At 41.9% G+C, this 22,169-nt stretch overlaps 1 protein-coding gene across 9 annotated transcripts in view; it reads right to left on the minus strand.

Moving 5' to 3' along the window:
- Positions 1-22,169, minus strand: part of srcin1a (SRC kinase signaling inhibitor 1a) — a 94,584-nt gene that overhangs the window by 23,235 nt on the left and 49,180 nt on the right. For 8 of the 9 annotated variants that reach the window (XM_065964279.1, XM_065964287.1, XM_065964280.1 and 5 more), the window contains exons 2-5: positions 15,070-15,099; positions 13,842-14,188; positions 7,785-7,811; positions 176-371 (exon numbers count right to left, since the gene is read on the minus strand). In XM_065964279.1, the coding sequence (XP_065820351.1) occupies positions 176-371; positions 7,785-7,811; positions 13,842-14,188; positions 15,070-15,099 (600 nt within the window). The other variant, XM_065964285.1, reaches the window with a different exon arrangement.

The following is a 22,169-nucleotide window of genomic DNA, read 5'->3' on the forward strand; positions in this document are numbered from 1 at the left end:
AGGAATCTGAAACTGTTACGATTAATGAGTTGAGAGTGTTACTCTTCCTCCTGTACTCTGTAAGCACATCCATCTATTTAAGCAGCTACACGAGGCGAACTGACAACTGCAAATCTGCCTTTATTCCAACCAGCATGTTGTGACAGCACCTTCCAGCAGAGCATCAAATCCGTACCTGGAGATCGTAGCTTATTCTGGCTGGCGGAGCGGGACAGTGGCAGGCTCTGGCGAAATCGGTTCATCCGGTTGAATCCAATGGGGATGTCGGCTTCCGACATGGTCTCCAGGGATTCAGCGGAGGCGAAGGAGAGCTTGGCGGCCTGGTCCGCAAGCCCAGACTGGGTAGACTGGGAATGCCGTGGACTGCGGCTCTGCAGGAAGGGAGGAAACACAATCATCGACTGAAAGGGGAAATCAAGGCGTAGAGAATGGATTGGACGGGGGACGATGGAATGAGACCAACCAGAAAAGACAGTGAGCACACAATGAGACATTACACAATGAACCACATAACAAGATTAAAAAGGCCTTGACAATGGTTTAGTCACCAGCCATTCACTAGGATTTACTAGTGTCACAGTATCTGACTTCAGTTGAATGCTGCAGCAGAAAAACACAATAAAAGTTGTTCCCGAATCACACAGGACTCCAGGGAGCCAGCTTTCATGAATCACCTTTGGTGGTAAGAAGCCAAATTAAGCTTCAAATTGTGCCCCAGCTTAGCATAAGTTATGTCATGTTTGCTCAGCTCTGCACACCTCCCACAAACCCTCATCCAAACTCTTGTCCCTGTGCTGCCACAAACTTTAAACAAGTGCTTGTGGGATGGGAGGAGAAGCTCATGCAAATCTTAGGCTGTCACTGTGGGTTTATCCTGCCGGCCTATGCCCGGGCGCCTCTCGCTGAGAGACAGTTAGTGCAGCAGGGGCTGAGCTCACTGAACTGGCTCCCTGATCCCCCTCGCAGCTGTAGCTTCCCTTACAGCTCGGAGGCTGCTGTAATGAGCTCCCAGAATGCTGTCTGCAGGTCGTTTGGATGACAGAGGCAGACACACCCTTTTAGTCATAGCAAAGTAGCTGTGCATGTCTCCTCCTTCTCGCACCATGAACACCGGCGGTTCTTCAAAGGATTTTTTTTTTCTCTGCCTTCTGCCTGAGTCAAACTGCAGCACGGAGTTACAGTGGGTTTCATTTACGTAATGAGTACGGGACAGGCCATAAACGGAGCCTGATTCTTGTCACTCATGGAATGGGTAATCAATAAAATAAAATAATTGATGTAAGAGTCTGATAGAAGAAACACAGAGGCCAATCCCTGTCCTTTGCATCTCCCTGCATGAATATAAAGGAACATAATCATTCACTCGTGTATAATTTTATTAATTGTAGAATAAGAAAGGAACCTGTTCTGCACAATGAGCTAGAGCTTCATCTACAGATTGCGTTCATTCAGATTTGTTTCAGTAAATTACTCAGCCTGTTCATCATAAATTAAAAATAGGAAGAACGACGCCATCAGAAGTTCTCGGAAGTAAAGTTCTTGTTTTGCAATGACGTATCTCAGAAAGAAGTGGCAAACTGTCAAACTAGACTGAAACTGAAACTATTTAATGTTTTATATTTAAAGATGCAGCATTTCAATAAGGACTCAAATATCTATGCTTTTGGAATAAAATGTTTTTCAGACATTTCATTGTAAAACTTGTTCAATACTCTGGTGAATAAATATCTGAAAAAAAAAGGGATTAACTCATTCCCATCAGCCTTCACTTCATTAAGGCACACGCTGTTTGATTGCTAATCAACAACAGTAAACAGGGAAAGACATTATACCTTCTTAACATGAGCAGGTTTTCAATGTTTTCTGAAGCTAAAATTAAGAGCACTGCTGGAGCCTCTAGTGCTTAATTAATAGGTTAAGCAATTAATTATGTAACTCATTTTTAATTAAGTTAAATCAGTCTCAAAGATTAATTTTCTGTCAATCAATTATTCAACTAATTTTGCTACCTCTAAATGAACGAAACTAAATTGGCTGTAGCAACATTTAACTACAAGTGTCATTGGTCAATCACTCTTTAAAGGACCTGCTGTGACCTGCTTTGCTATCTGATATGTTTACAGGGGACGGTTACAAACATCAGGACTAAGAGGCGGAACAATCCTTTTTCATCATGTACGCTTGATTTGTCACTATCATAAATAATTCAATCACACACACACAACCACACAACCGCACACACAGAATGATTGTGCTGGTGTCCAGTGATAGTGGCAGGAGATGTTGTGAGCACACAGAGGGACAGTGATGCTGACAGATAACTCCCAGCGTGTCTTCTAATAGGGTCATTTATCTAAACTGGGACCACTCTGAAGAAAAACACAGCAGCAGCAGCAGCAGCAGCCCCGAAAGAGCAGCACATACTGCAGGGAGTCATTTCTGGTCGGCTACAATGGTGTATCAAAAAATATTAACATTAATATTTAACAGTACAAACTATAATAATTATCGCGGTTTGATGGCATTTCATCTTGTCTAAATCTAGTTCAAGAATTCAATCTTTTTGAAGGTTTCTCTCGGTTTTGTATTTCTCTGAGGAAGCAAACATTTTTGAATTAACTTCACATGGGGAAAAAAATGAAATATGTTTGTATTTTTCCTTCAGCTAGGCTCAGGAAGACAAGGTTTCTTGCCACTTTTAAGTCAGTTCTTTAAAGTTGTATTTCCCCTTAGGAAGCTGGTTAGCTTAGCTGAGCACAGAAAATAGAAACAGGTGCAGACAGCTAGCCTGGATCCATATAAATCCCCCAAATCACCTTACCCACTGTAAAACTACTTATTGTCAATTATAGGCTCTGGGCCCTTTTTATATAAATAAACAAGATTTGAACTTTTGAGGTATAATGCATTTGTTTAATTTGGTTCGTTGTTTCACCTGTTTAAAGTGGTGCAAAATTAAATTCATAGACTGTCTACATATCTTCATGTTTACTGTAGAGATGAGAATAGCATTATTCCCATCCAACAGCTAAAGTAGCAGGAATGTATCAACTGCTCAACACTAATAAAAAAAAGTATTTAACTGACTTGGAACTGGATCTGGAGAATAGAAAACCCAGACTCATATCTTAAATTAAAAAAGCAGTGAAACGTCTGAATGTCTAAAAAGACTAACATGTCACAAATATTTCAATGTGTTTTTTAGCTGTTAAAAAAAATGACTCGTGCTCTATTCTCAACAACTTCTATGAATCTGCTGCTGAACACAACAATACAAGCCTGATGTATAAATCAGAGTAAACTGTCCCCAGCTGTCAGCATATATATGCTTTGTCATCTTGCCTTGTTACAACTGACTCCAAACACTGACTTCCATATTGAGGGTTTATGTGAAAGGAAAACTGAAAATATTCCTGTGCAGTCATTTTGCAGTGTAAATAGTATATGTGAATACACCATCTGGTCATGCATCTGGTCCTGCTAGTCATGCCAGTGTTATACATGATCGTGTTCACAGCCTCAAATGAGGGAAGCCGACTCTACCTCCTTCTAATTTCCTTCCTACAGTCCTCCCTGTTCACCTCCTCCCTACCCTCCCTCTCCATTTAAACCTTTTTCTTTCAGAGTGATCCAGACTTTTTCAACAGCACTCAATTACTGTTGAGAACTCCACACTGTTATACGGACAAGAGAGAGAGAGAACAAGTAGGGAACAGGATGATCTTACAAGGAACAGAAGCGAGTACACTGAAATGCTGGATAGAGCAGCCTGACAACAGACCCGAGGCTACAAGCTGCATTAAACTCGATTTCAACCTCCTAGTACCATTTCTTTTATTGTCCCATGTGCTGGTACACACAAACACTCATACAGTACACACACACACACACACACACACACACACACACACACACACACACACACACACAAACACACTTGGATGCTCTATTATTTATGCTTTAAGGTCAAGTAGCAGTATTTTGGTTATTATTTTTTTCATGTTTTGGGAAGCATTTTACACTCAATTTGACACTTCAGTGTTGTCTTACTTTATCTGTAATCCTCTTTAAGCCCCAAACAATGTGCAACAGAGCATTCCTCAGTATTCCTGTCAATATAAATGCAAACTCAGAAAATATTTGCAGTTCACACACTGAATCCTTTGGGGAAAGCTGCTAGGAATACCAGGACACTTAGTTGTAAACATACAGTTCATACTGCAAACAAACAGTTTGAATTCTTCAAAGCCAGTTAAAATTGATTTCAATGTTTTTTTTTTTTTTGTGAGGATCTGCACAGCCTGAGGGGAGATTTCAACCCTGAAATGGGCCAAACTTGTGCAGGATCAGCTCCCATTGGTTGTGATCTTTGGGGGGGGAGGGGATGGTGGGGTTACAAAGCCTGATTTCTTGCCTGAACCATGAATGATCTGGCTCTTCGGCAGAAAATGTAAGTCTGATTTAACTCAGGAGCCACGAGGTATAATTTCCCACATGGCTGCCGTGAAATGATCTGTACGGCAGGGGACTAGCTTAAACAATTTTCATTGAAGACATGCTGGGATATTACACCAAACACGGCTGCAAAGCAGACTCACAGATCATACTGTTTGCCTCTTTATCCTTCTGCAGCTTCTTGTTTTGCTATTTTCTTCTCACTTTACCGTCACAGAACTGCATGAAGTGCTGCTGTCTTACCCTATATCTATTACTTTGGCCTCTTAGGACTGACTGGGGGTCCCATTTTTATGTCAAGTGTTAGCAGGCAAGTGTTGACCAGTGGACGTGGACAGTTCATACAACAGAACATTCAGTTATTAAAGCAAGGTCTGTTCACTTGAAGTTAAAGCAAATTTAAACATGATTTCATGCAAATCCCAAAATCCCTCTGGCATTTTAGCAAGAAGATGAAGAACTTGAATGAATAACACTGCTGTAAAGACGTAGTAGCAAGTAGCGGTCTTGTTTCTTATTAGTCATAAGTTGTTCTATATGTGACAGTTAAATCCTCTATGCAGAGATAAGCATACCTTTCATTTGGTAATAGGCTTATATTTCTAATCTTTCCCCTAATTGTGATCATTTCGCTTTAGTGACTTGACTTTGAGCTGGACCTGGGCAATGACAGAATATATGTCAACCGCAAATGTCAAAGAATACTTGATCCGGGGTAAAATGGCGATGAAATGTTTTTCTCCTGGGTATTATCTGAGAGAGACCGCCATTCAATTTTTAATATCACACCCCTAATGCCTTCAGTGCATCTCTTCTGTTCTCCAGCTTTTTTGTTCCCCATTCCCATGATCTTTTCTGTAATTGTCTGCAGATTTCCGTCTTCCTCTCTCCTGCTTTTCACCCTCCGTCACTCATATTTCCCCTCCAATCACTCCCAAAGCTCACTCCTGATTGTTGCTAAGTTGCTTTCCATCAACACATCTACCTCCATCTCTGTCTCTAGTGGTTCAGGCCAAAACTCGCATTCAGGCGCCATGCTTGTGCTGTTGGCATCTACATTTCAGGATTTAGAGATCGCATTTTATCCCTCTACCTATCACCCTTTCTCTTTTTCACACAACAAAAGGCTCAAAGCTCTCACTCTTGAAAAATAGAGTGAGAAAACTGCTACTCTATTCTAACATCGATCCACCGTTCACATCAGTTTGTCGCCACTTACACTTCCCCTTCTATCATTATTTCACTCCTTCATTTCCAAATCTGAGGCCAATCTTCCGCCTGGACACATTGTCCTCAGCCTCCAACACTCTTAAGAGTCCTGTCTCTTCATAATAATCATCAATGAGAGAAACTAATAGCTGGTCAAATTGCTGTGAAGTGTGTGTCAATGCAACCGCTTTACTCAGAAGGAAAAGGAGCAGTGTTGTTTTCAGAGGGCAGATGAAGGCTCAGATTTCTAACTATATCATATCATCATATATTAACTATCTAACGATATCCTCACCATGCATATATTACACAGGTAAGACTTGTGTAGTGCAATGCTAATAGTTTGATTTAGTGTTTTTATTAGCTGGCAGGTAGAATCCGCAGACTCTCAAGCAGACATAAAAGGTGTCAACAAAAGAGAGTGTGTTGAAAGCAAATAGCTTTAGATCTGCAGCCGCGTGGACCATTTAGGGTTTTCATTCTACATTTATTACCCCAGCAGCTCCTCGCAACTCTCTCTGTTCAGTGATTAAGCTGCCTCACTTGACTGCTGCAAAGCAACTACAGCGATTAACACGACAACAATTTGCTCTGTTACAAAAAGTGAAAAGAAACAGAAGTAACACGGTCTTTAGAGCAGCAAGATGAGACGTGACAGAGATCCTTTGAATCGAAACAAGTAACCAGTAAACAGCAATTTCTTTTGATTTACAAAAAAAAAATTTCAGTCAACCTTGCGGTTACACCTTTCATTTTCTGATTCCAGTTTCCAGAAGTGGATATGTTTATTTTACTGTTTGATAATTGAACAAAGGAAAGCTTTAAGTTTTGAGAGGTCAGTTGGAGTCGATCATTTCTGTACAGTTTTAAACCAGCTGATTAATCGACAAGGAAAATAAACATTATTTGTAGCTCTGCCATTACTAAACTTTTGCACCTTTTAGTTGTGTTTAAAACACTTTTTTTTTCAGAAACATCAGACTTGGATTTTTGGGGTTTTTAAACCTTTTTTTTTTATGCTCACATACCAACAATTTCAAGCCCCCTGAAAGTCTGGCAGAGTTGAAATAGTTGTGTTGTGTAACAGATTGATGTGACAGACAGGGCTCTAAATTCTGTTTCATATTACTGTTGTTAGAGGTTAAAGTCCTTGTAAGGGTGAGGGATAAATTGCTTAGCCTTCGCCGCGGGTCAGGGCAAATGGTTGTTGATATTCAGTGACATTTTCCAACCCGTCCAAATGATATTGTGAGCAGGGTCTCAGACTGGACTACATTGTAGATAAGCCCTGGGCACTTCCCTCATACTCTCACACACACACACACACACACACATTTGCGCACACACACACACGTCAATTTATTTTTAATTTGCTCTGTTTTGATAGCACACTTCGCTGCAAGGTCTAATGAAACACTATGAAGTTATACTCATTACGATGCACAGCTAGCAAATTACTCATCACTTAAAATTTAGCATAAGTGACATAACCTTTCAATATGTCTCGATGCTGGCTTTCTCAGGTATTCACATCCCATGATTCCTTTCTGCAACCTGTGGATAAAACACAGTCAGCAGTCCAGCCGTGACTCAAGCCACTGAGCTAATGTCAGAGCATTATTTCTGTAATGCCTCAGCGGCACGTCTGTAATGTCTTCTTAATGTCTCAGTCAGTCTGAGTCATACTTCAACAGGGTCACATGGCTTCTAGCCATTAATGCTAGCTGACTGAGGTATCATAAATCCAGAGAGAATCGTCTTCTGCAGATTAAATGGAGCTGGAGAAGTTTAAGCTGTCGCCAAACCCACTCACCTCTGCCTCTGCACAACCTCCGCCCTGATACACACGAATACACACATACACAGACACACACACACACACACTGCCCGGAGAGCTTAGAGATGCCAAGTGAGCAGGGTGTCGCATGAGCCAGAGGACCAAGGAGATTGGCTGGCGATGCTCGAGGAGTCTGACGTGAAGTACAAACACACACACACACACACAGACACACACACACACACACACACACACACACACACACACACACACACACACACACACACACACACACAGACACACACACAGACAGACAAAAGATACAGGGACACACAGCACTGACCTTAAAGCTCCAGTAGTTTGGCTGTTGCTGTGGAGTTCATGAGGGACAAAAGAGGAAAAGAGAGGGAAAAAGAAAAAAAAGTTAGTAAAATCCTTCTCCCATAAGGGCTGACGTTCTCCGACAGAAACAAAACACTATTAACCAAATGGTGCATAAAAAAAAAGCTAGACAGGAGAGGAGATAGAGTCTGGCTGCAGGCCTTTGTCACCAGAATACAATGCCTTTGTCCTAAAGAAGCATCATCAGTTGCATTTCCGAAATTGTTTCCGTGTAATTTGTTTATTTTCTGACAGGCTATTTATGAAACCCATTAATATTGTTGACAGCTTCATCTAATACGACCATCTCAACCACGATCATTAGGTTTGATTGGTGTTAATGCAGGGGGAGGCGGTTTTGCAGGCGTCGGTTTTGCAGGCGTCGGTTTACAACGCACCTGAAATAAGATTGCACTGTTGGGAAGGAAATGAAAAGAGCAAAATCAAATCAAAACAAGGGCCCACTCTGTTTTCCAACGTTGGCCTTTCTCCCAGACCTCTCCACCACAGGCAAGCAATAGCTCTGTCTCCTTCTCGCTCGCTATCCACCAGCCTGAATCTTTTAACTCAACCTTGCCAGCTCACCTGTGTGTTTTCACCAGCCCATGCTGGATAGTTCATAAATCCATTTACCATTCCTGATGCTCTGCCATTTATGAGAAAGATGCTCATATGTCGGCTGAGGCCTCAGGATGTGAGCTTTCCATTTAATCATAATTACCCCAGAGTCAAATCCAGGCCAAGGCACTGATGGCCCAGAAATACCTCAAAATGACAAAGAAAATTAAAAAAGATGGAGGCGAGTTCATGAATTTTAATTCTAATCCAAACTCTTATTCTAGGTCTCATTCTTATCTGCAGGCAGTTTTCAGCCCGTTCAGTCTCTGCAAGGTACCCCCATTACTCTCCTGGCACAGGGAGGGAAAAAAAGGTGCCAGGGAAGTTTTGATTGATGATAGCTGGTGGTTTTCTCATTATCAGCCTTTCATTTTACTACTGTCACAACAAATAGCCAGGATCATTTCAGTAAACCCAAGCATCAGAGTGAGCATTTTCATCTGTTGACTACTTTATTGTAATCCAAACTTTCACATAATGTTCCCTCGTTTGGCCTTGATGCCAAATGTCTCTGACAGTCTCTTTCTGCGCTAAGCTCTTCTCTTGCGCTCTAGTTTTTTTCCTTCCTTTCTCTTTGTATTGCTGTGCATCTCCTTGCTTGTTTATGATACAATATGAAGTGTCATCAGTGTTTTGCTTTTCATATATGGCTTGGTTAAGTAATTGTAGAATATATTTTTGTCTTTCCAGCTGTGAGCTCCTTTCCTTTTTGCGTTGCATCATTGGACCAGAGCTTACATTACATCTACAGAGCACTAAAAAAACAAGGACTTCTTATTAATTGTAATTAATTAATTTTAGGTAAACTCTGTCATTTTGGCAGTGTGAAAAGGCCAATACTACATACCTGCCTAGTGGTACCTGAATTTCACTTGTGATATAAGCTTATTTCAGTCACACAACTCATGTTTGCATTTGGTTAAAATATTCATTGCAGCAGCAGAACATAGTTTGTGTTTGCTGTCAAGGCTCCGACCTCATCTCCTCGTAGTTTTATTTTACATGCAGATATTTGAGGAGTGATGGGATGAAATCTTAAACCCACAGTAGGAGCCTCCGAGCGGATTATGGGGTGGTGGTAGAGCTGAGCAAGAGTACAGGACTGCGGGTCAGAGCTGGAAATGAAAGGGCAGTGGGAGACTGGAAATCTTGCAGCTTGAATAGAGCACTAGTTGGAAGGGGGGTGTTGTCAGGTGAATGTGGAGAATGACGCATGTCAAGTGTGAAATCAATGTAGATCGAGTTTTGTCTGCCTCAACTAACACACACTAGTAATATAAGTAAAGAAATCATATGCAAGTGGCCTTAATTGTGGCATAATAATAGCAGGTGTTGGAATCAAAGGCCATAACAACACTACAAACTTTAACAAGAAACCAGAGCTGAATTATCTGATGCCAAACATGGAACATTAAAATCTTCATTCTAAAAAGGAGACGCTTTCCAAGGCATTTCAGTGTGTGTTATTCTGAACACCACATCATGTCGGCTGAGGGAGAAGGGATTGTGTGATCTGTATAATTTTGAAATGCTGAAAAAATAAAACAGTGTATTTATCTGAGAGTGCCTCGCCATGCTGGAACGGAGACAAGTGGGACCCTGAAAAACGATATGGAGCCTAATCTCAGCCCACGCTTGCTTTTCCCCATAGCATAAGATTTTCTACCAACATACAGTATGTCAAAGCAATTATTATTAAAGACAACTCTTTGATGTTTCACTGAGGAGAATCTATGTCTCCTGGCTAGTTTTTTTTTTTTAAATCCCATATTGTGCAGCGTCCAGGGAAAACCATGTATATCAATGTATAGTCTGAAGGATTTAACTCTGCAGTACGAGTTACCAAGAAACAAATTAAACAACTTTAAAAACGTCTATATTTCCCTTTAACGGCATGAACACATAGTCTAGACAGTTTGTTTTACTTAAAAGTAATCAATTTCTTTTGCAAGACAGTGACAGATCTGAATATTATACAACATCTTTGATTCTAAGGATTGTTTCAGGAAACTTAGGCTCTGGGGTGAGAGGTCATACCTAAAGTGGGTCACTTTCAGGGAAAAGATAACACACGAGGTGTTTCAGGTTGAAATTGTGTTGGCCTTGAACCCCTCATCATGTGTCAGTCATTCATTTTTTGTGTCGTCAGCCAGTAAAGCGTTGTCCTTGACAGCCTGTTATATGAGGGGCACAGCTGATGTGTCATAAATAACTGTTGGTTCACATGTTCCGGCAATGTTAATGATTTCATTTTCCCTCCAAGCTAAGTGAGTGTGAGGGCTGGCTAATAATGGTTCAGAAGTGATTTGTGGTCTTGTGCGTCTGTCTCTGTTTGTTGCTTTAATGAGGCTGGCTCACTCACGCTTCTCAGGTAAACACACATTCACTCTCGGCCGCCTCGTGTTTGTTTTAACCGTTGCTCTGCTGACAGCTGCGGATGAGCCTGCAGTCAGCCTGGACTTTGAGTTGCAAACAGCTCGGCGAGAGTGCGAAAGCAAACTTGAGTAAGCTTATTATCCCTCGACAGTTCTCCATCAACCCACACATTTGTCCAGAGCAGAAATCATACTCAAGACAGACCTACTCTCAAGCACTGTCACACTAACTCATTCAGCCGTAATCTCAGGTGACAGATGAAACTCTTGACTGAGCTTAGCTCAAACGTACATCTTGTATTTTTTTTTTAACCTCGTGTTCATTTAAATGTGCTGTGAGCCCCCGAGGAGAAGGTGTTACTGCTCTATGTTTCAGACGGCAGATTAATCTTGAGGCTGAAGGGCTTAATGCTTTCCTGACTGCTAAGTAAAGACACTGATGTGTACATTTTTAACCCACAGCCCTGTATGTGCACTCACTGGAGCTGCCGAGCGAAGGACGTAGCCTCGCACAGAAGAGCTGCATTACCTGACCTGCATTTAAAGCAGCCTGCACTCGCATCACCCCTCCTCCAGCCCCGTCTCTTTCTCATGTCGTCATCCCTTCTGCACCCCCACCATCCAGTTCTCAATCATTCTTACGCTCTCCTCCTCAATCCTCCTCCAGTCCTGTTTAGTGTCTTGACGTTACCGCAGCCCTCTTTACCTTTCTCCCTCTGCTATTTAGAAAACACATGCACAATTCGGCACAACAACCCAACACCCACCCCAAACAGTCACACAGTGAGCCCTGTGTACAGAATCGTCCACTCAGCCTCCGTCTAGCCTGCTGAACATATGCACACCGTCACCACAACAACCACAACAAACACAACACAGCGTGGAATCTAATCCCAGCTGGAACAACCCTCTCCCCCCCACACGCGTATACCTCCCTAAAACAGCCTCCAGCTTACAGCTTGCAGCCCCTTCTCACCTGCAGTGCACCTGTGCCTGTCCACCTCTCCTGTCATCCCCGGCTGTCCGTCAGGTGCAGCAAGTCCTCATCGCGTTTTTGCCCGTCTCTCCCTCCCTCGGCTTCACCTACCCTCCCTCCCACTCACTTACTTAATCTCCCCCCTCTCTCTCTCTCTCTCTTTCTCTCTTTCTCTCCGTCTCGCTCTCCAGTAGCACATGCGGCGGATACTCTTTATTTAATTCATTACAACACCAGCCGATTAACTCCTTCGCAGATGGGTGGCTGGCTCCTGCTGGTGCTGGCTAATTGAGCGGAGGGCTGTTTGACTGGCTGCTGCGCTCCTCTCCGGCTCCTCCTCTCCCCCCCAATCCTCCCTCCCCCTTCCCTCGCTGTCCACGATTTGTACAATCCACGAGATGACAAGAGATCCTGGGCTCTGCTGCTTCCTCCCTCTGTGCAGTGAAAATGCCCTGTCACTTCAGAATCCCTCCACTCACAGGGCTGCTTCTTCTATTTTTTTTTAACTGTCTTCCCCTCACATTTGGTTCCTCTCTCCACTCTGTCTTCATTATTGTACAATTCCTCCTTCTCTACACAATCTGACCTTTGCAATGCGATATCCCTACTTGCCATTTATGGGAGAGGTTGCCACGGAAACAATGGACTCCACCTGTGTTTCACCCGCCCACCCTCGCTTGCTGCTCTCTCTCTTTCTCTCTCTCTCGCTCTCTCTCTCTCTTTCCATCTCCCATTCATTCTCTGCTGTGCTTTTGTGAAATCACTACCCTCAAGTTACGCTCATTTTAAACCCACACATATTAGTAGTGCTCACACTATGCATGTTTGTTTGTATACGGTACAGCTTGTGCATGTGTGTTGGACTCAGTGAGATAAGAACCAGCAATAGAAAACTTCTGAGGCTGCGGAACTGTTCAAAGTATAAACTCAACGATCGAAGGGGAGATAAAATGTTGGAAAAGAGCAAAAGAGAAATATCACTCCCAGAGATTCAGGGAAAAACATTAACTGCACTAAACATGTGATTTCCTGCCATACCTAAACAGTCTCCCCCACTATGTCAAAGTTCTGCAGGTTCTCTGGCAGCAGAAACACAAATGGCAGTCTTTCTGTGACAGTTTAAAGACAACCTCCATAACCCAGATTCAATAAACCCTTTGTTATTAAATTGGGTCTCCCTCCATTATTCCAATAAGTGTGACATGCAGCCTTGTGCTGCTTTTTCTCTGGCTGCTTTTTGACAAGGAGCTATTTCTTTTCCTGTCCATACAAACCATTCTGTTCTTTGTGTATATGTGATGGCCCTTGCCAACAGTTTTCCATCACCAAAATGGTCAAATTAAACTTTTCAGCTAATTTTATATCCAAAATGTGCTTACAGTACAGCCAAATTGAGTGTTTCATGAGTGAATACATAAACTGTATTGGACAAAGACGTAAGAGGGATATATAAACCGAGAAAATAGAAAGCTGCAGTAATGAGTACTTTAAATGTAATCACTTCCGCTTCCATCGTCTTGAAGTCGATGGGATTTATCAATTTGTTTTTCGGTAAGATGTTCAAAACAAGGTCTGTGGTAAACACACGCTGAAGAGATTCAACCATTCTTTTATTGCATATAAAGTATGACATAAAATACATCTGGAAGTGCAGCACTTTCTTGTGAATTTCTTTTTCACATCTTACAACAGATGCTAACTGGCTAACAAGGACTACAGAGTTTGTTGGTAGCGTTCAACGTCATCACGCTGGCCGAGAAGCTTAGTGATGGTGACGTTAAAGTCAGTGGACAGTGGTGTAGTTTATTCATAGTCTAACATTAGAATTTTACTTCCGCTGATGCGTTTACACTTCAGAAATTATGAAAGCAGTCTCAGATATTTTTCTTTTGTTGCCACAGAGCTTATTTTTAGAAAAAAAAAAACAAAGAACCAGAGATGCAACCGGTGCGATGCTTACTTCTGGGTCGGCCTTCAGAAATACATCATTGCTGCAGCACTCTATTCTTTTCAAAGGGGAGAAACCCTGAAGGGATTGTGAACTGCGTACCTGTTCCCGTGCAGCTCGATCTGATGAACCCCTCATGCTGGCGTGGGAGGGAGAGGGTGAAGGGGGGTTGTGGTGTGGGCTGTGGTGCGGATGCTGCAGCTGTTGCTGCTGCTGGTACTTGCTCTTCAGGTGATCCATGAAGGCATCCCTCTTGCGTTCCATGTCAGCCTTGTGCAGGTTTGTCAGGGCCTCCAGGCTCTGTGCAGCGCTGACGCCATGGCGGTGCTCTGACGTGTGCACCAGGCCGACATTGGAGAAGCGACGAGCGGTGTTCCCAAGTGTCCGATATTCCCGTGGATACTCCAAGTCATCAGTCGAGATCATGTGACTGCCACCCCGCTCGGGATCTGAGGGAAGAGGAAGGAGGAAAGGAAGGAAGGGAAAAAGGGGAGAAGGAAGGAAGGGTAGGAAAGTTTGCATGAAAGATGTGAATCACCACCCACACAGGCATGCAGAAAGATTTCAGGGTGGAGGCGCACAAACACACAGAGCAGGCGCACACAGGTGGAAACAAATGGAGCAGAAAGAATGAGAGTGGCAAAAATGAGGCACAGAGAGGACAGTACAGAGAGAGGGAGGGAGGGAGAAAGAGGAAGAAAAGGAATGGGATGTTAGACTATTTGCCACCAGGACGGAGTGGTTCCCTGCAGAATTATTGATTTCAAGTTCTGAAGGGAAGAAAAACGAGAAAAGTCAAATGCTTTTGCAATAGATCAAAGGTAGTGGCTCCGGCTGAATTTGCCTTGCTGGATATTCCGTTGCGGTATACCTTCTTGTCATTTTAAGTGGCTTTCATTGTTTTCCTAAGGAAACAGAAAGAAAAAAATAGAATCCAGAAAATTGAGGTGATTGAAAGTCCGATGGAGAACATGAAGGAAAACTTCTTTCATATTTGTCCTTGTTCCGGCTGTTTCACACCAGCTCCTGTCCATCTATCTGAGCTTTCCCTCCATCTCTTCACACCCACTGCTTGGCCTTACATATTCTCACTGTCTCTTGTCTAAAGGTTTCTTATTCTGCTGTCCAGTTTTAAGGAGGGCCTCTGACAGCCCCTGGCCTTTAAATCAGAGCTTTTAACTGACAGACAACACGGCCCGAGGTGGAAAGCATAAAAAGGGAAGGGAGACAGCTGGGAGGAGACGATATGGTTACACAAAAAAAAAATACATGTGATGAAAAAACTCAAAGGATGATAGAAGAGCAAGTTGCCATTTGCCGTGTAGGTTACCTTGCTTAGGAAAACAGGCCCTGCCGTGGGCTGGAAGACAAAACATGCAAAAAAGGGTTAATTTATGTGTTTGTGCAAGGACGTGCAGGTAAACACACCAGAACACCAAAACATGGGCATCAGAAAAGAGCTATCATGAAATGATGGCTCTTTCTCTGAATCACAAGTAGTCAATGCATTAAATATGCATTATAATGTATTCAAAAGGGTAAACGTGTAAGGAAATGGTGGGCTATGAATACTAATACTGTCACACAATAACCTTAAGAATGGTATAACCTATTTCATGCATATTCACAGGAAAAACTTCACAGATAATGTTGATAGAAAAATGATAGACCGATATTTATGTCTGACCTTAAAGAGTATTAACTGTATAAACTTAAGACTTGACACAGGTAGAAACAATTCTAGTTGATGAGTATCAAAAAAGTATAATTTATATAACGTATATAATGTATAAGAAAGTCTACAACTGAAATCAGAAAAGGTGCTGACACACAACATATCTGATAAAGTGGACCGTCTGTGCTTTAAGTCTCATCAAGCAGCATTTGGATGAGCTGAGCAGAGGAGCAGCAGAGGGAAGCTCCTCCGGGCAGGAGCAACAAATGGACTGTTAATGAATGCAGAGAAAGAGACAGAAAGCTGGCCAGACTGAAGTCAAACAGAGCTGTGATGTGTTCCAGTGGACGGCCTTTACACAGAGGAAGCCTGTTCGGGGCAGGAGGTCTGGGAATCTCTCAAACACAGCTGCAATCAAACTCGTTGTAAAACCCATTTCCCACTCTATTCATTCTTGGAGAGATATCGCGCTCGAGTGTGATTTGCTGTTTTTAACACCATGCCCTTACATCAACTACATTATGAAGTGCTGATAAACTGAGCAGGGGTGAGGCAAAATGGACTGACCTCCTGGCTAATAGCATTAGCATTGAGCTCTCCGCTGCGCACCGAGGCCACTGGCCATATTCATCTGGCCCCCTCGCAGCCTCCCAGATCTCTGGTTTACACTTCATTAGGCTGGAGCTTATTGTGCATCAGCTAACAAGGACCTGACTCAAGGGCCCCATTACAATAGATGGAAAAGCTGGGCCCATGTACTATGGCTTATTATTGCGACTGAGCATTCACAACGGCGGTGAGAGGCTGAGTGGGCTATGCTGACTCTGAACAAACATAAATCTGAAAAGAGAAAGAAACCCTGCATCAGATACACGTGACTAACATTGGCATCAATTTAAGGAAGAAAAAGAAGGTAAACAAGTTAATTGCTTGCAGACAACTGCCAAAAAATATGAACTCTTTCAATCTTTTTTGTAAAGCTGTTTTGGTAACCAAAAAAAAACTTTCCACATTGCAGTTTGTGGATGTACTTTTCAAAGCTGTATTCAGAGACCTCATCTTGAAAACAGCGGGAGTAAAAGTTGTGGGCAGAAAAGTAAGAAAAGAAAATAGGAACAGGTTATTCATCTTTACTTTCGACATTCACAGCCAATGCATTTCCACATAAGCTCGCAGACAATAACCCTGACAGCCAAAACAATCTGTGCAAGCCCACGCAATGCCAGCACCATTTAAAGCGACATAAAAGAGCCTTGATAGGGTGGGTTCCTGGAGAACGCTTTATCACATCGCTATGTCAGTCAGCAAGTTTTGAGTCTGCAGCAGGCTAGATTGCAACTACAAAGACCCAGAGCTTCAAGGAAAAAAGGGTACATCATGTTGGGCCAAGAAATGATAAAGCACATAAACGACAACGGGAGGCCTGCAATCAAAGTTGATAAGATCTGTGAGCCCAGCCAATGAGGCCTGGGCTGCATTGTCACGATAGAGAGTACAGTCAAGAGAGCATTAACCTGATGGTTGAAAAAAAGAGACTCTGCGGTAGGCACTGAGAGATAAGACAAGACACACAGACAAGGAGAAATCACCTGCACAGAGAAAAAGATACAGCAAGAAAAAAAAAAAGCAACTTCTAGTGAAGCAATCCAACACCATTTGGTCTTTCAATGTGTTTTCCTGAAGGACCAAATGGCGTATTGGTTTTAAATTTTGCATAAAAAAATAATTCTCAATCAGGGGAAGCTGCTCCACAGACTGAATAAACCTGTAGGAAAAATAGGGAATATAGGCTTATATAATAAATCGTTTTTTTTTCTTTTACTAAATGTCTTTTTTCCTTAAGTCTTAATAATGTCAATTGCTCAGATCTGTTGTGCATCTCAATGAGCTACATTCTCAACTTTTTACTTTTAGAGTCATACGTCTCCAATGCTCTCAGCAGTTTATTTATTCTTGTAGGGAAATTCAGCCTGTGACACCAAGCGTTTGCCAACCCACCCACAACGACTATATACATATGGAGATAATAATATTCTGTGCCTCCTCAGCCAAATCCTGAACCATATTCTCGAAAAGAAATGTGTGTTTCTTCTTTTTGGGCCTTTTCTATTGCAGGAGCAAAACTATGAAACTCTTTGCCCCCAGACATCCGTCTCTCTCCCACTATTGGTGTTTTTAAAACTCGCCTTAAAAACATATTTTTACTCAATTGCTTTAAATGTTCTTTAAATGTTGTTATTCTTGTCTGTTACTTTTTAATGCTTTGTTTCTGCAATGTTCAGCACTTTGGATCAATCAATGTTGTGTTTAAAGTGCTATATAAATAAAGTTGATTTGATTTGATTTGATTTTCCCCACAGTAACCTACAGGACTTTTACTTTAAACTCAGAGAAGTTGGGTTTCATCATATGCATGGTGCATCCAGTGTGTGATGGAGACTCGAGAGGTGAGAAGGAAAAGTGAATTGGTTGTGCTTTAATGGATTTGGAGGAAGCAGGCAAGTGCAAGGTTTATATTTTAAGGGATGTTTAACAAGTGGGTCAGAGGGAGACGAAGGTGTAAGAGAAGAAACCTGCAGACTGCACAGAAGCAAGCAGAGCTCTGGATTCTTCAATGGCTAAATGAAAAATGATTTATGCAGCTTGGTGCTACATGAATGAATCCCTCTGGCAAAGGCATTTCATAAATATTATGGCTATATATTTTTCATTATTGTATCATATACAGAGTTCGATGTAACATTCATGTTGTTTTATTTAACCAGCAGCACAAACCCAAATATATTTATACTAATTACCAAATAAGACAAAGTAAAACAACAAATCTGTATTTGAGGAGCTCACATTCTCAGTTCTACTAGCCATAAAAAGTTTGAGTAAAGTCATTTTCTAGACACCAGACAGAATGCTTTTGAGTGCTTTCAGGATGAGAAATGTTAATGACTTTTTCTGCATTATCTGAAATGAAAACTAGTTCTCTAATTACTGTCTGGCTCCCCGTTTTTACAAACACAAGGTCCTTTGTAGCTACTGTCTATAGAGGCCTGAACTGTGCACCGATAATCATTAAGTAAGGCTAATGAAGACCTTGAAAAGTGTTTGCACTGTAAATCTGCTTATTAAATTAACTACATGATAGGAAACATTCTGCATAACTTAATCAGCTGGTAAAGAATATGCTGAAGCCAGTCAGAAAATTCATGGATTTCACAGATGTCTACAAATATATTTAGTGGTGCCAATAACAATAATCGATTAATCTTCATCTAATGAACGGTCTAAGAACTTTATTTATTCTCTGTAATGATGTGATTTTTGAGACCACTCCTCAATTCATCCATGATTGGTTTCTCTTATAGTTCAGAGTCCTCCCTAGAAGGTCTGTCGTTCTGCAGATGGTTGGGGAATGCACAGCGAGCTCGTCCCTCTGACACGCAGCCTAATTTGGCAGGGCTCCATGTGGGATTCTTGCTGTGACAGCAAAGGTGCATAGAATGGCTGATTATTAACCAGAAGAAGAAGAAGGAGGGGGTAAAATCAAGTAGAAATAGGTAACAGTAAGTCCAGTATGTGTGAAGGTTAAGACAACAGAATATAACTCAATTTAGTCTCAGTCGGAATACTTTGGAGAAACATACTTTGGGGGAGAGAGGTGCATGGGAGGATTGAATTTAATCCTCTGAAAAAAAAAAAACACCAATTGGGTCTTCAAGACATGCTATACTTGATGTCTGAACTTTTGTTTGCATCCCTCTTATGTGGCTCTTTCAGCATTCTCACTAGTTATGTTTGCTCTTTACTTAAAACGAAGAGGCTCCCGATAAAGACACATCACCCAGCAGGCATGGGCACTTCACTTTTTCTTTCTCCATTAAGGTAATCTCTGAAAGCTTTGAGCCACTGCTGTGCCAAGAGGGGAGAGGAAAAAGGGTGGAAATTGACGTCTGGGTAGCAAGAGCGACCTATGAGAAGGTCATCCTGCACGTGTGTGTCTTGCTGGACGTGGTAACAGGTAGAGACAATCAGAGAAAGCTGCAATCCACTTGAAGTGATGGTATACCCTCTCTTATCATTAAGTACCACAAGGAGTGATGTGCCAATCTTATCACCTTTTTCGCTCTCCTCTGTGAATCCATTTTCTGCCTCTCATCCACATGCCAACTCTCCCACATGCAAACTTAGTTTCCCTGGGCAACACATGAGAACACTGTGGAGGCATCTACGTTTATATTGCAGCCGGATCAAGCTGTTAACACATAATTGCGCACACTTGGATAATCAGAGCATGCTATGGCTCCACTGCAACAGCTCTCATTTGCAAACTACAAATGTGTGAATATTTGACTAGAGGATGAATACAAGAGGTGGTCTATAATTAGAGAGGGTAGCAAGCATAATGCACTTCTTTGTTTACTGAAAAAGCTGGATGTCGTTTTGTGAGAGAACAGCAGGCCGGCAGCAGGTGAGAGAGCCTCTGAATTACAGCCTGTTGTTGGTCAGTCGGCAGACTGTTGCAAGTGGGTGTGAAGAAAAAAACAATTCAAGCCACACCTCAGTGCTGCTCACGTTTACTTCGCTGTGGAGCTGGATGCTACTTTTGGATAAGATGGTGGATGGAGAAAAGCAGAGGTAATGAGGTAGTGGAGGGAGCACAAGATGTTGGAGTAGTGTGCAGACACCACGCCTGCCTGCATGCAGAGCTGCTTCAAAGAGATGCACCTCCTCTGACTGTGGTGCATGAAACTCTGATCTCCACAGGGCGCAGCTCTGGCTGGTCGTCACAGTCGGAGGAAGCTGCTGTCAAAGGCCTTATCAGCACAGCAGGAAGGGATGCAGAACAGCATTAATCACCCTTTAATTTTGAACGTATTGTTTAACCAGAGACTCTTTTTAGATAATTTACAACAAATTACACCTGCTTATAGACATTGATTTTGCCACTTCATGTAGTTTCAGCAAGGTATAGAAAAATATATTTTCAGTTTGATTTGATGTCTAAACTCATTTTAGAATCAGAATCAGAAATACTTTATTAATCCCAGGGTGAAATTCTGTAAATTTACTTGTATTAACACCACACCTGAAATGCAAAACAATAAGACGGGGAAACTAGGTGTACCAATGCAAAACAAGCATGTTTAAAAGCATCTGCATGGCAGTTTAAAGCTGATTACGTGTCAGTATTAAAATATTGATTGATAAACACTTAAGAAGTCATATACAGCACAGACTGAAGGTATTAAGAAATGTGCAGAGTCTGCAGACCAGAGAACCTATTGCTCATGAAAGTGCTAAATGACAATCTACTATTATTTTTGTAAATCTGATAAGTTATTGATCAGTGCTGGACACCCCTCTTCATGTCTGACAATGCCAAGATGGATATCAATTTACAGCGTCCGTTATAGAATCGCTTCTGGTGATGGTGTTAAAGCAACAACATAGAGAATTCTTGCTCAAATGAAGGCTCAGAAAGAGGTCCTAAAATCTAAGCTCCATCTCACTCATCACCACGGTCCTTTTGTCTTGAAGTAATCTATCTGTATACACAGTAAAATGATTCATTGCTGAAGGAAGGCAGCAGATAGGTGACTCTGCAGACCGCACCTTGTTTGAAAGTGTGTAGGTGAATGTAGCACCTTATCCATCAAGTAAGGGCCACTTTAAACCAAAAAAAAATCAGACAGGGTTGTTTTTTTTATATCCTCCAAAAATACCTACAAAGTAAAGTACACAAAAAATAACAATCTTTATCCACAAAGAGAGCTAAACATGCAAAAAAAAAAAAAAAATGCATCTGTTAATGTAAATTCACCCTGCAGCTGTCAGAGACGAAGACACTGCTTCAATGTGAAAGAAATGCCCAGTGAGCTTTCATGCTAATCTCAATGGATTCATCAGAGCAGCACGATGTGGCACACTGCTGAGCCACTGAGCCAAGTGATGAAAGCAGCAGCAAAACAAAGCATAAAAGACTGATTTTTGCAGTTGGGGAACACCATCACCTGTCGTATCATCCACCTGTTTTTGTCTTGCCTTTTTTTAATTATAATGAGGGCTGTATTTTGTGTTTAAAAAGTGGAAATCGGAAGAAAAACTAAAATCTAAAAAGCAGATGTTTATTATTAACACAAAATATTACAACCAAGCTAGTAAGGTTAAAGTCAGGCAGAGACTTCAGTAGAGAGCGAGAGAGTGTGGAAAGAATTAGATCAAGGATGGAAAATTCACACTTTCCTGAGGGGCTGACCAAGACTGTTTATCATGCAAACAGGCCAACTGTGGCTGAGTCTGCTGGATGAAAACACTCATCCAATCACAATCTGCCAGCTGTACTTTTCTCTTGCTCAGATGTCGCCACATATCTTCCTCACGGCACACTCGGCCCCGGTGAAAATCATTGACACTTGAAATGTAAGGCGCACACATTAACAGCATTTTTCTAGTAAGTACTGTACTGCACCGCCTCTTGCTGACAGACAGGGGGAGCCACAGTTGATAGGAAATAGTAAGGGGGCAGAAAAACACTCAGGTGGAGGTCACTCATGTCATTTTTAAAATGTTAATCATAGTCTCCCCCCCCCCCCCATCTCTTTTGTTTTATTTTAATTTGTTAAGATATGTGTTCCCTTGTTTGAAGTGCTACATAAAGAAATATTATTGTGATTATTATTACTGGTACTACACATCCCCATGTGATGTCTGCCAGACTCAACACTAAATCACTCAAGTCTAATAGGACATAATCTGTCCCG

The sequence above is a fragment of the Labrus bergylta genome, chromosome 16, assembly GCF_963930695.1.
Source record: "Labrus bergylta chromosome 16, fLabBer1.1, whole genome shotgun sequence".
Classification (NCBI taxonomy): Eukaryota; Metazoa; Chordata; class Actinopteri; order Labriformes; family Labridae; genus Labrus; species Labrus bergylta.